Source organism: Trematomus bernacchii, unplaced genomic scaffold (genome assembly GCF_902827165.1).
Source record: "Trematomus bernacchii unplaced genomic scaffold, fTreBer1.1, whole genome shotgun sequence".
NCBI lineage: Eukaryota > Metazoa > Chordata > Actinopteri > Perciformes > Nototheniidae > Trematomus > Trematomus bernacchii.
In genome coordinates this window covers 12,699,970-12,714,109 of record NW_022988050.1, presented here as the reverse complement: position 1 = coordinate 12,714,109, position 14,140 = coordinate 12,699,970, and the positions used below count along the sequence as shown (strand labels likewise).

At 44.6% G+C, this 14,140-nt stretch overlaps 1 protein-coding gene across 1 annotated transcript; it reads right to left on the bottom strand.

The window, feature by feature from the left end:
• Positions 1-38: 38 nt before the first annotated feature.
• LOC117473455 lies at positions 39-3,548 on the bottom strand. Its single transcript, XM_034119034.1, has 3 exons — positions 3,212-3,548; positions 1,806-1,971; positions 39-421 (listed from the first exon to the last, which is right to left on the bottom strand). Exons 1-3 carry the CDS (start codon positions 3,407-3,409, stop codon positions 39-41), a joined length of 747 nt encoding a protein of 248 aa, XP_033974925.1. The 5' UTR covers positions 3,410-3,548.
• Between the last annotated feature and the right edge of the window lie 10,592 nt (positions 3,549-14,140).

Below are 14,140 nucleotides of genomic sequence, written 5' to 3'. Positions count from 1 at the left end.
CTGCTCCTCCTGCCCCACCTCTATGATGGTGCACTGCTTCACGGGGGGGGGGTCTTCAGCACCTCCACCTGCACGGTGCTTGTCTCTGGCACCTGGCTCTCTGACGTCCCTGCCTCCTGCCCTACCTCTTTGGTGGTACACTGCTTCACGGGGGGGGTCTTCAGCACCTCCACCTGCACAGTGCTTGTCTCTGGCACCTGGCTCTCTGACGTCCCTGCCTCCTGCCCTACCTCTTTGGTGGTACACTGATTCACGGGGGGGGTCTTCAGCACCTCCACCTGCACAGTGCTTGTCTCTGACGTCCCTGCCTCCTGCCAGTTGTTTTCTGGTTCAGATGGGTCACAGGGTGTGAGGTTCAGCGTGACTGTCTCTTCCTCAGGATCTTCCGCAACCCCCTGGCCAGTGGAGTCCTGTGTCCAACCTGTGCAAGTTAAACAAATGTTGGTCTTGACTTGCTTAAGACAAAGAGGTTAACTCATATATCTAGAAATAAGAAATACAGCGTGCTTAAGGTATGTTTCCAGACAGGGTCAAAAATATACTCGTCATGTCATAGGACTGTGTGCAGTCAAAGTTAATAGCAGTAATAGTGGTATTTATCCAGTCAACCATTTATGGTTTTGTTTTTGCGATATTATTCTTCCGATTTGTGTCTACATTCCATGTGATGTGATATGTCAATTTGTCGGTAGACAACATATAGACGTGTGCATGTATGTTCCCTTACATTATTTACATCCACACATTTTGTTCAGAATTTATAAGACTGACGCAAACGTGTTTTGCATAAGTGCAATCAAATAAGTAGCAAGTCGCTTTGGATAAAAACGTCTGCTAAATGTAATGTAAAGGGACCTCTGGATGCACTGGATAACTGCTTTTGTTTACAACCCGAGAAACATGACCTTAATACAGAACTGCCAAACTGAATATGTGGTCAACTGGGATCGTCTTCATGTATTGTGTGCTCTTACCATTAACCTCAAAACATTTCTCCCTTTTGGGCGTTGATAAAGCAAACAGTTTAGGAACGGTTTGCTAAAAGGAAATTGCTTAAGGGATGGCTCAAGCCTAAAACTACATTTCAGTCATCAAACCCAACTACCTTGACATTAACAACTTTCAATTTGTATACCTTGAATGCGCAAGTGGTAGCACAATACCCCAAAATGGTTTTTCAAATTCAAGTAAACTTGCCTACCTATTTCCTGATAAATAACAGTTAAATGTCCACAAGTCCCCTCTGCAGAGTAAGCCATGTCTCATTAGGCTACATACTCAGTGTTTCAAAATGTATTTATTGTATGTAGTTTGCTAAAATAATAAACAGTCAAACGTTGTCCATATCCCTAAATATTTTGTAATTACTTTCAACTTTTGTAATACTTTGCAGCTAAGAATAGTGACAGTTAACAGGTAGAAAGGATGTGTGTTAGTTGTCTCACAAAAATATAGTTTGCCAAACCCAAATAAATGGCTCGAATGACTGCTTTCTGGCTGTATCAAAGGATAAATACTGGATCAAGTTGTTGTCCCACAAGATTTGGATGGATTGAAAACAGTCGCTGTAAGTTGTTGTTAACTTAACTGACTTTATTAAATGAGTTGATCCAAACTCATTCCATATAACTGTGTTGGTTATAAGGAAATGTTAAGCTCTCCAACGTTTATACTGTCAGGGAGGTAAGGACTCGTTGACTGAACATGTTTTAGGGGTGAACCATCCCTAGAAGAGTTTAACATTGATACAAACATTTTGTGTACACAATACTGTGAACTGTGAAGATATAGTGCAAGCATCTCACCTTCACAAAGGAACTCATAAAAAGTGCCTATCTTGTCAAGGTAATCCTGGGCATAGGCGGTCAGTGTGCAGCGAGGGGTTAGGATTTCACATTTGACCTCCTTCTTCCTGGTCTCCTTGCCAAGAAGCAGCACTGGTTTAAAGCCAATGGCATGGAGTTTCTCAAGCTGTAATGACAAAATAATATATTTACTGTTTAAAGAAATGGAAAGGAAACAACTATATAACTACAACTATAACATTACTGATGACAGCATCTAGTTGTATGCCATTCATAAACCTAGATGCTGAGTTTAGCTTTTGCAGAATCATGTATTTACCAGGAAGGGTTACACAGTAGAAGCAGAAAAATATTTTATAGACAAACACAAAATACAAATAAATCAGTATCCTGAGTCCCAGTTCAAACCCTGATAATCTTAAAGTTAAAGTACAATAAGATGCAAATGTGTGACCACTCAACAATTAACAGTTAACACTTGTGTACACAATGAGTATTGCATAATTAAAAATGTAACACAATCCAAGCATAGCTTGACACTGTTGAAATTGAAATTGCGTGCTGCAATGTAAAACGTTCCCGTATGTTGTGGCTGCAGTCGTAAGAGTAATATAGAGTAGTAACATACAATGATGTAGTCTTATTAAAGGTGGGGTAGGTACGTTTGAGAAACCGGCTCGAGATACACTTGTTATATTCCATGGAATGCTCTTAACATCCCGATAGCAATGAATATCTGAAGTGCTTTGACAAAAGATCCATAAAAGAATGTCATCTGTGGAAGCCGTAGTACTGTAAAAAGCACGACCAATCATCTGAGCCGGCCAGGCTAAAATAACTGGATGGCCTACCTGCCTGTCAGCCTTCCATCTGTGCACAAACTTATCTCGTGCCCTCATTGGTCATGTGCGCGTTCGTGTGTGTTGGAGGAGGGGCTCTGTGAGGAAGTGGCAGATTTTCTCCGGTTGTGTATTTTCAAATTCTAGCGCACTCAAGCTGGTTTCTCAAACTTACCTACCCTACCTTTAATGTCTAAAAGTGTGTACATAAGCAAGAATGGAACACAACATGGAAGTGAAGGAAGTGCTCTGTTTATTTAAATGTGAAAGTTAAATTAAAATAGTGTCCCTTGGCTGTGAAAGTTAAGATAAGAGTAGTTTTCAAATTGAAAGAAAAGAGAATATTAAATAATACCTTTGCAATAATATCTATATTTGAAGTTGATATCAAAGTGTATATTGGTTAATAAGATACAAACATCATTAAGAAATAAATGTATATAAAAACAACATTCAACTTTATCCTGGCCCAATATATTGGCAAACAGTCGGGGGTCCGTCTGTGTCAGTTCTTTGGTGTCAGCTTGGTGTGTCCGGGCATTAACATACAGTAAAAAGTGTACATACCAAGACAATGGCTTCATCCTTGATGGAAGCAATGTTGTGGTTCTTCTTCCGCCCAGACACCCAATCCTCTCGCTTCTCATCAAACCGCTTGAGCTTCTTCTCAAGGCGCAGCTTTTTTGGCTGCTCCTTAAGGCAATGTGCACAAAATAAAATGTTCTGACAGAAGGGACATGTCTTTTTTGTAGACCCACCTGGCATGATTAACACAGGATTACAAACAGACAGACTGACAAACACAGGAAAGTAGAGAAGTACACAGAATAGATAGAAGGGTGAATAAAGAAATAGATGATAGATATAAGAGAGCTGGATAGGGAGATAGGGAGAGTTTGGCTCTTAAAAGTGCCGTTGGTTTTATGATGGTGTAGATCAGTGTATGGGTTTGTGGTGTGGGTACAGGAGCTGCAGGAGAGAAAAGAAAAAGTGAATTATGTAGTGAAACTAGCTTTTTTAAATGCACATTGTGACGGTTTAACTACTTTAGACAGACTGAGTGAGTTCATTTACGTGTTTCCTGTTTCAGACTCGTAACAAGCACATGGCCGTGCACATGGACTATGCTAGTGATGGGAATTATGGCTCTTTGAAGGGAGCCGGATCTTATGGCTCCGTTCCTTTCAAAGAGCCGTTCAAAAGAGCCGTTCAAAAGAGCCGTTTTTTTAAGGTTACTAGGTTTATCTGCAAAATAATCACCAGGATAATGATTGCCAGACCTAATGTCAATAATCGGCATTGTAAACATGACACAAGGTGGCGCCATATCCATGTCATTCATGTCAGTGAATGTACTTTGAATTTACCCTCTGTATGTGTTAAGTAAATAAAGTTGCCTTGCCTTGAATGAAATTCATGCAACTCTTAATATTAGATACTGTGTTTTTAAGTGGCGATGGAGATTATTTGTTGACCCTGCTTTAAAGGATATTTTGCCTTTACAAATGGTGCGCTTTATCACTGCCTGGGTTTTGGTTGAAGTGCATCCAAATGCTGCTGCGTTTTCGCGTTTGGCTCATTTTCCATCCGAAAAACACGTCGTCTACCTGTCCTGTACCACTTGTTATGACTTCTCTCTCGCGCGTATTCCGTTAAGACCCACCCCATCTCACTCCTCGTGCTGAAACCTACCAATCAGAGTAGTGGCGGATCTTCACAGAATACGTTTGGGGAACAAAATCAAGCTTTTTAAAAGGCGAGTGGATTTTGGCAGGCAGTGAGTGCGGACCGTGCGGACCAACGATTGAACGATAACAAGAACGGCTCTCACCAAGTAGGACTCGGTTCCCCTCGTTCGTACCAAAGAGCCGTTCAAAAGAATCGGCTCGTTCGCGACCGACACATCACTAGACTATGCCCCTCCCCCCCAAACATATGTTAAATGTCCGCTCGGCAGCACTGTCATGTGTCAAACAAAAGCGATTAAAATAACGTATAACTCACACTTTAACACCGACGTATGTAGCCGTAATTAAGACAAATATTTTCCACACACCACTTATGAGCTGATATAAATGTAGCTAAACTAGTTTAAGCTTATGTTGAACGTGAGCTAGCTAGCTAGCCGCCCGCAAGAATAATTTCACATTAATGTTGCTTTGCTGATTATGGCGGAAGCATTTCTCAGACTTAGAACAGTTCATTATGTATGATGAACTATGCGAGAAAAGGCTTAAAAAAAAGCCCCAATTATTAAATCATGCATCAGACTTTAGTGACACAACTTACTTTGTCAGAAGATGGATCGCAATGCCGGTGGCAGCGGTCTTTGGCCAATAGGTGGTGCTCTGAATTATGTCATTTCCTGTACCGATTATACAATAAAATATTAATACATTTCCTATATTTTGACACAATAACTATTTAATAACCTAAGTAGCCTACAGACAAAAACAAAAAAGTATATATTGCCTTATAAAATGCAGAAAAGTGTAAACATCAAGCATGATAATACTAAAATAAAAGACTAATGATATCTTAAACCTTAATAAATAAAATGGAAAATTAACCGACAACAACAATTTAACATAAATAAAACAAGGATTAAAACAAGGATAAGTTTGACTCAATGTTGTGTAAAGTACCCGTTATGGTTATAAAAATTAATAAAATAAAAAAAATAAAAACATTGAAAATAATACAGCTTCCGGTTTCCGACGGTCTCCCTTCTCCTGGCAAATATCCTAAACCTTAATAAATAAAATGGACAATTGATCGACAATAACAATTTAACATAAACAAAACAAGGATAAGTTTGACTCAATGTTATGTAAAGTACCCGTTATGGTTAAAAAAAATAAACATTAGAAAATAATACAGCTTCCGGCTTCCCGAGACACGAAGAGGAGACACGAACAATTCTTCCACTTAAAATGCATTACTTTGAAAATCGTGCTTTCTGACACGAAAGAAACGTGTGCATAAACACCATATCCCTACGTGCATTGCGGCTAAAACATCCAATCACCGTTGAGGATTATTGAAAAGTCCTAAATCTGTTTCTGGTATTGTTTCGGACTTTATTTTGAAATTCAGTTCCTGATAGACGTCAAAAAAGACAGAGATTATCGAATTAAACCAATAAATAAAAACAAGGATAATTGTGTGTTATTGTTGAGTAAATAACAGTGTGTTATTTTGAAAAGAATAACAAATTAGAAGGAAAAAAAGATTTTAAAAATACAGATTTCAGTATCCTGAGGCTCTGAGCCCCATTTTTTCCCCTCACAGATGGCAACAAAAGTCCGAAATGATACGATTTTAAATAAAAGCAATAATCGTGGCTTGATATTGAGTAAGAACATGTTTTTATGAACTACACAGCTTCCGGTCTTCCACGACCAGACCGAGAAAAAGACGTGTTGACTTTATTTTGAAATTCAGTTCCTGACGGACTCAAAATAGCCCGAGATTATCGAATTAAACCAATAAATAAAAACAAGGATAATTGTGTGTTATTGTTGAGTAAATAACAGTGTGTTATTTTGAAAAGAATAACAAATTAGAAGGAAAAAAAGATTTTAAAAATACAGATTTCAGTATCCTGAGGCTCTGAGCCCCATTTCTTTTCCTCACAGACGGCAACAAAAGTCCGAAATGATACGATTTTAAATAAAAGCAATAATCGTGGCTTGATATTGAGTAAGAACATGTTTTTATGAACCACACAGCTTCCGGTCTTCCACGACCAGACCGAGAAAAAGACGTGTTGCAGGCACGAAACACATTACCAATAGAAATACATTGCTTTTAAAATCGTTCTGTGTGACACGAAAATAATGGGATAATCGTGGTGTTGCACACGAATCAATAGATTAAATAACGTGACTATAACACGAAATGCCGTGAGACTGGGTTGGAAGTAACACATTTGTTTGTGTGAAACGCTCAATGAACTACATCTCTGGTCAACAACACACGTCACCAAGATGGCCGTCACTACTGTCTTGTCAACAAAACGATTGACTACCCTCACTATCACCACAATGAAACACGTCCTGAAGAATGTCATGCAAAGCTGCCTGCCTTCCTTTGATTCTCTCTGAACTGCCTGGTCGTTTTAATGTTTAATGTCAACCATTTGTGCAGATAGCATGAAGTAGAGAAGATCGCTAGCGTTAGCGTTAGCATTTCTCCCCCGGGCTTAAATGGTGTATTATAGAATGATCACACCGGTGACAGTACTCTTCAAAGGGTTCACGAAATATGACTACTACTCTTACTGTTTAACATTTTGGGTTACTTAATGTTACTCCATGTTAAGGCTAATACAAATGACAAGGCTGTAATGCTAACTAACGTGCTAGCTACTAGCTAGCTTGATCCACACACTCCTGGTCCTTTCTGTGGTGGCTCTACTCTTCAGCCACCTCCCTTGTGAGTGTGTGTTCCCTTTCCCTGTCTGTGTGGGCGTGGTGGCTGTCACTCCTGGCTCCCGGCTCAATCTCCACCTGCTGCAAATCTCCACCTGGTGCAATCAGCTTTACACACCTGATTCCCATTCAGCCATTTACTAATGGTATATCAGCGGAGGCTCCACAACATGTCAGCGCCAGATCGTTGTTTAATCCCCAGTGGTAACTCTCAGCCTTCTTAGCCGATTTAAAACTATTTCTCTGTACACGGAATACTTTTCTCATCTGTTTCTCTTATGCTCCAGGATCACTATCCAGCCGCCTTGTTACCATCACCTGCCGCCACCAGTCATCATTCCAACCGGATTACTCTCCACACTCACCAGTCTTCATTCCTACAGGATTACTCTCCACGCTCCTCCACCTCACAATAAACCTTTTTCCAACACTCTGCCGTGTCCTGCGTTTGGGTCCTATCGGATATCGTAACAGAACGATCTGGCCAGTATGGACTCAGCGGACACAGGCCACCAGTCCAAGACTGCGGACGAACTCAGCCAAGCCCTGGCCAATCAAGGTGCTCTCGTGGGGCATCACGACGTGGTTCTCCGTGAGGTTGTGGAGACTCTCCGGAACCTCTCCACTAACGTGCAAAGGATCGGCACACAAGTGGAACTGCTCACCTCCCAGTTTTCTCCCCCGCAGCCCGCTGCACAGCCGACAGCTCCTCCCCCCGCTCCTGCGGCACCTCTCCATCAGCTACGAGAGGCTGTTATTCCTACACCGGAGCGATACGCTGGAGATTTGGGTATTTGTAGAGCCTTTTTGTTCCAGTGTTCGTTAGTCTTTGAGCAGCAGCCTAGTACTTATCACACAGATGGGGCTAGGGTAGCATATGTAATGAGTCTGTTGAGGGGGAGTGCTCTAGATTGGGCTACAGCCGTTAGGGAGAGCCAGCCACACATTTGCTCATCATTTGATACTTTCATTTCCGAAATGAAAAAAGTTTTTGATCACCCGGTACGGGGGAGGGACGCTTCTAGGCGCCTTCTTTCTCTCCGGCAGGGCTCCCGTAGTGTAGCCGAATTTTCAGTTGAGTTTAGAACAGTTGCTGCTGACTCAGGCTGGAATAACGAGTCATTGCAAGATGTTTTTCTTCAAGGGCTGAACGAAGCAATTAAAGACGAGCTAGCTGCTAGGGATGATCCAGTTAGCTTGGATAATTTAATTGCCACAGCTATCAAGATTGATAATCGCCTCAGAGAGAGACGCAGGGATAGGAATAGCCGTCACCCCAATCCCAGCTACTCCTCACTTGATCCCCGAATTGGCACTGCCACTGCCCCAATCTCCAGATCCTTTCCGACTCCTTTCTCGGTTTCACCCCCCGAAGATGAGCCCATGCAAATGGGAAGGGCCCGCCTCTCACCATCTGAGCGGGCTAGAAGGATCCAGGCTGGGGAATGTGTTTATTGCAGCCAAACCAGTCATCTAGTTTCCTCCTGTCCTAATCTGCCAAAAGGTCAGGCTCGTCAGTAGCTGTGGGGATTCTGGCGAGCCCTTCCTCCTCTCTCAACCCCCGACCCAGAACGCAGCTAGAAGCCGTTCTTTGCTGCAACCAACAGTCACTACCCCTGCTCGCCTTAGTGGACTCGGGGGCAGACGAGAATTTTTTGGACATTGACATCGCAGCTCAGGCAGGAATTCCCTGCGAAGTGTTGGATTCACCTCTTAATGCCAATGCTCTTAATGGACAATTCCTGGCCCAAGTCACTCACCGCACCAAGCCAGTAAACCTCATTCTGTCTGGAAACCATCGTGAGTTTATTCAGTTTCACCTTATTTCCTCACCTCATGCTCCCATAGTGTTGGGTCATCCCTGGTTAAGAACACACAACCCCCAGATTGATTGGATAACTGGCAAAATCATTAGTTGGAGTTGTTTTTGTTTATCCTCATGCCTGCAGTCTGCCCTACCGCCAGCAGAGGCCGCCGCTCCACCACCCAAGATCGAGCCGCCTGACCTGTTATCTGTCCCCATGGAATATCATAGCCTAGGAGAGGTGTTCAGTAAACAGCGAGCTCTTTCTCTTCCTCCTCATCGACCCTACGACTGTCCCATTGACCTCCTTCCCGGGGCCCCTCTGCCTTCCTCACGTCTGTTCAACCTGTCTCGCCCTGAGAGAAAATCCATGGAGAGTTACATCCATGACTCCCTGGCTGCTGGTGTCATCCGCCCATCCTCCTCCCCGGTCGGTGCTGGGTTCTTCTTCGTGTCCAAGAAGGACCGCTCACTGCGGCCCTGCATTGATTACAGGGGTCTCAATGCCATCACTATAAAAAACAAATATCCATTACCCCTCATTAACTCCGCCTTTGAACCCCTCCAGGAAGCCACCATCTTTTCCAAACTGGACCTCCGCAATGCCTACCACCTCGTCAGAATCCGTGAAGGGGACGAGTGGAAGACTGCCTTTAACACACCACTCGGTCACTTTGAGTATCTGGTGATGCCTTTTGGACTGACGAATGCCCCAGCAGTTTTTCAGTCAATGGTGAACGATGTACTCCGTGACCTCCTCAACCGGTCAGTCTTTGTCTACTTGGATGACATTCTCATTTTCTCCCGTAACAAGGAGGAGCACATTATCCATGTCAGGCAGGTGCTGCAGAGACTCCTTGAAAACAGACTCTTTGTGAAGGCGGAGAAATGCGAATTCCATGTCAACACAGTCTCATTCCTGGGCTACATCGTTGAGGAAGGAAAGATTAGGACCGACCCTGAGAAGATCCAAGCGGTGGCGGGGTGGCCCAAACCAACCTCAGTTAAACTGCTTCAACAGTTTCTTGGTTTCGCCAATTTTTATCGGCGCTTCATCAGAGACTACAGCAGAGTGGCGGGCCCTTTAACCAGACTCACTTCCCCTACAACTGGTTTTTTCTGGACTCCAGAGTGCGATGCAGCCTTCTCGGAGCTAAAGAGACTTTTCACCACTGCCCCTGTGCTCATCCACCCTGATTCCTCTCGCCAGTTTGTGGTGGAGGTCGATGCCTCCAACACCGGGGTAGGGGCAGTTCTTTCCCAGCGCTCGGAACGAGACCAAAAATTACATCCATGTGCATTTTTCTCTCGCCGCCTCACTCCAGCTGAGAAGAACTATGACGTGGGTAACAGAGAGCTGCTGGCTGTCAAACTTGCCCTAGAGGAGTGGAGGCACTGGCTGGAGGGAGCCGAGCTCCCTTTTATTGTATGGACAGACCACAAAAACTTGGCGTACATCCAATCTGCCAAGCGCCTTAACTCTCGTCAGGCTCGATGGGCCCTGTATTTCGGCCGCTTCTCATTCACCCTTACCTACCGTCCAGGGTCACGGAACCTCAAGCCGGACGCTCTCTCTCGCCAGTTCGCTTCCGAAGGACCAGCTGCCAATCCAGACACTATCCTGCCTGCCTCCTGCGTGGTGGCGGCTGTTACCTGGGAGATTGAGTCATTGGTTAAGGAGGCTCAGCGGGCGCAACCTAACCCAGGTAACTGCCCAGCTAATAGTCTTTTTGTGCCTACCCCTGTTCGCTCCAAGGTCCTGCAGTGGGCACACGCCTCCCGTCTCTCCTGTCATCCTGGTGTCCATCGCACACTGTTTATTCTAAAACAACGGTTCTGGTGGCCTTCCATGGCTCAAGACACCAGGGCCTTTGTTGCTGCCTGTACAGTATGTGCCCGCGCCAAGTCCTCCCACCAATCTCCCTCTGGCCTGCTTCGGCCGCTGCCGGTACCTAGGCGTCCTTGGTCGCATGTGGCCTTGGATTTTGTCACTGGACTTCCACTGTCACAAGGAAATACCATCATCCTAACTATTGTGGACAGATTTTCCAAGATGGTACACTTTGTTGCTCTTCCCAAGCTTCCCACAGCCCGAGAGACTGCAGATCTTCTGGTCAATCATGTTGTTCGACTCCATGGGATTCCCACCGACATCGTCTCTGACCGGGGTCCCCAGTTCATTTCCCACGTTTGGAAAGCCTTCTGTCAGGCTCTGGGAGCATCAGTGAGCCTGTCATCTGGATATCATCCTCAGACGAACGGGCAAACGGAACGGGCCAACCAGGATCTGGGGGCGGCTCTTCGCTGTGTGGCTTTCAGGAACCCTTCGTCATGGTGCCCACATCTTCCATGGATCGAATATGCCCACAACTCCCTGCCAAATGCAGCCACAGGTATTTCACCCTTTCATTGTGCCATGGGTTTCCAACCACCCCTGTTTCCATCCCAGGAAGAGGAGGTTGCTGTTCCTTCCGTTCAGACCCACCTTCGTCGCTGTCATAAGGTGTGGAGGGATACCCGAGCCGCCCTGCTCCGCTCCGCTGCCCGCAACTGCCTCATCGCAGACCGCCACAGGACCCCGGCTCCCAACTACTTACCAGGTCAGAGTGTTTGGCTTTCCTCCAAAGATCTCCCACTCAAGACAGAGTCGAAGAAACTCACGCCACGTTATGTCGGCCCCTTCATCATCGACTCAGTTATCAACCCATCTGCAGTAAAACTCAAGCTTCCCCCACACATGAAGGTTCATCCAACATTTCATGTTTCTCTGTTAAAACCTGTTGCCAGCAGCCCCTTGTCTCCTCCAGTGAGTGTTCCCCCACCCCCCCGCATCATCAATGATCACCCAACCTACACCGTCAGGCGATTGTTGGACGTTCGTCGCCGTGGAAGGGGATTCCAATATTTTGTGGATTGGGAGGGCTATGGTCCAGAGGAGAGGTCTTGGGTTCCCCGGCGAAACATCGTGGGTGCGTCCCTGGTTCGGGACTTCCACCGGGATAACCCTGGTAGACCTGGTAGACCTGGTAGACCTGGTAGACCTGGTAGACCGCCTGGAGGCGTCCCTTAAGAGGGGGGTACTGTGGTGGCTCTACTCTTCAGCCACCTCCCTTGTGAGTGTGTGTTCCCTTTCCCTGTCTGTGTGGGCGTGGTGGCTGTCACTCCTGGCTCCCGGCTCAATCTCCACCTGCTGCAAATCTCCACCTGGTGCAATCAGCTTTACACACCTGATTCCCATTCAGCCATTTACTAATGGTATATCAGCGGAGGCTCCACAACATGTCAGCGCCAGATCGTTGTTTAATCCCCAGTGGTAACTCTCAGCCTTCTTAGCCGATTTAAAACTATTTCTCTGTACACGGAATACTTTTCTCATCTGTTTCTCTTATGCTCCAGGATCACTATCCAGCCGCCTTGTTACCATCACCTGCCGCCACCAGTCATCATTCCAACCGGATTACTCTCCACACTCACCAGTCTTCATTCCTACAGGATTACTCTCCACGCTCCTCCACCTCACAATAAACCTTTTTCCAACACTCTGCCGTGTCCTGCGTTTGGGTCCTATCGGATATCGTAACACTTTCATCAGACGGGAAGCGAAAGAACGAGCAAGACCCATTGCTGGTATAATAACAACCTGGTACTAAGCACACAGGCATCTTGTTAAAGTTATCTTATCTTAGCCAGCGCCATATAGATAGATTATATCTATATTGCGCTGATCTTAGCTATCTCTTAGTGGAGGAAAACAATTGTGACATCACTTACGCGACTCTGGGATTTGTAGTCTTTCTAGTTGCGTATTTTTCATAATCTTATATTTCAACAATTTTACAACAAACTGTTACTTTTTTGACATGGAAATGATTTTTTAAGATTGACAAACATCATATGTGTAATTCATGGCACAATTCAAACGGGATCGAAAGATAAGTTTTCTCTCTCCATTGACTTCAATACATTATTTTTCCGAAATAAGGTCCCATGGGGCGGAAGTAGATGGGCGTGACTTCGCCACTCTATTTGCGTACATGAAGTGCTACGTCATGAACGCAAGAAATCTACCCTCGTGGGGGCGCGCTCATTTGATTGGCTTAGAATGAAGGAGACATCTGATTGGCTATAGATAGAAAAGATTACAAGTACGAATCGGGTGACCGTCAGGGGAGTCTCAAAAAACCCACACACGAATGCACAGCGATCCATGGACAGAAAGCGGTTTGTGTTTGTAGGTGCAGGGGATTTAAACGGAAAACAAATATGTGAGGATCAAAAATACATATGTAAAACTTTTTTCTGTATTTGGATTTTATTTACATGTATATGAAACGGAACACATTTGTGTGTGCATTGACAAACACAAGTGTGGATCCGGAAATACAAGTGTGAATCCTTTTGCGGATCATGAAATACAAGTATGAATCCTTATGTGTGCATGTGTGTATTATGAGACTGTTCTGAGCCCATATGAGACAGCGGGACGCGGCGAGGTTGTGAGTTGGTGTGTGAGCACACACACCAACTCCCAGCCAGGCTGCGGGTGTGTGTGTGTGTTCGGGCTGGGTTTCGCTGTGTCTCGCTGTCTCGCAGACGGCCACTGGGCTCACAGGGAGGGGGGGGCAGGAGCTCCAACAAGCCGTTTAGGACAGAGAGTGAATACACATACTATACAGAGATGCTGCATGAGAAACCAATGTGAAAATTGCACAATATAAATCTATTTTAGTAGACCTCAACAATGGAATTATGATCAGTAGAAATGGCCATGACATGGGACCTTCAATACTTAACACTGTTAGTATTTCCCCTCATCAGCCACACCAGCAGAACAAAACAAGTCTATGAAACCTCCTTAAAAACCGAATAGTGACTTCATCGGGGAAAATCAAGTTGCTCTTTTTCTAAATGAGCGGTTAAGTGTATTTGTCCTGAAAATCCAACAGAGGGCATACATGGTCCACATATGCAGTAGTGCTCAACTATAGCAGCAGTAATAAATGCACATATAAATAATACAAATTGATGTTTAGAAGTCATAAAGTGATCTTTCCATTGAACTTGTTTTCTTGTTTGCCTATCATCTGCTGAAATTTGCAATAACAACTATATATAATTGCTTACATTTCAACATGTGTCTAGAGACTAACTTGTCTTTTTTAATTTACCAAGTTTCATTTTTAGTATTGCCCTGTTACAGTGTCATAATGAATCACCGCCTTGCCACTCTTTCCAGTCTACTCCCTGTCAGTGAGGTGC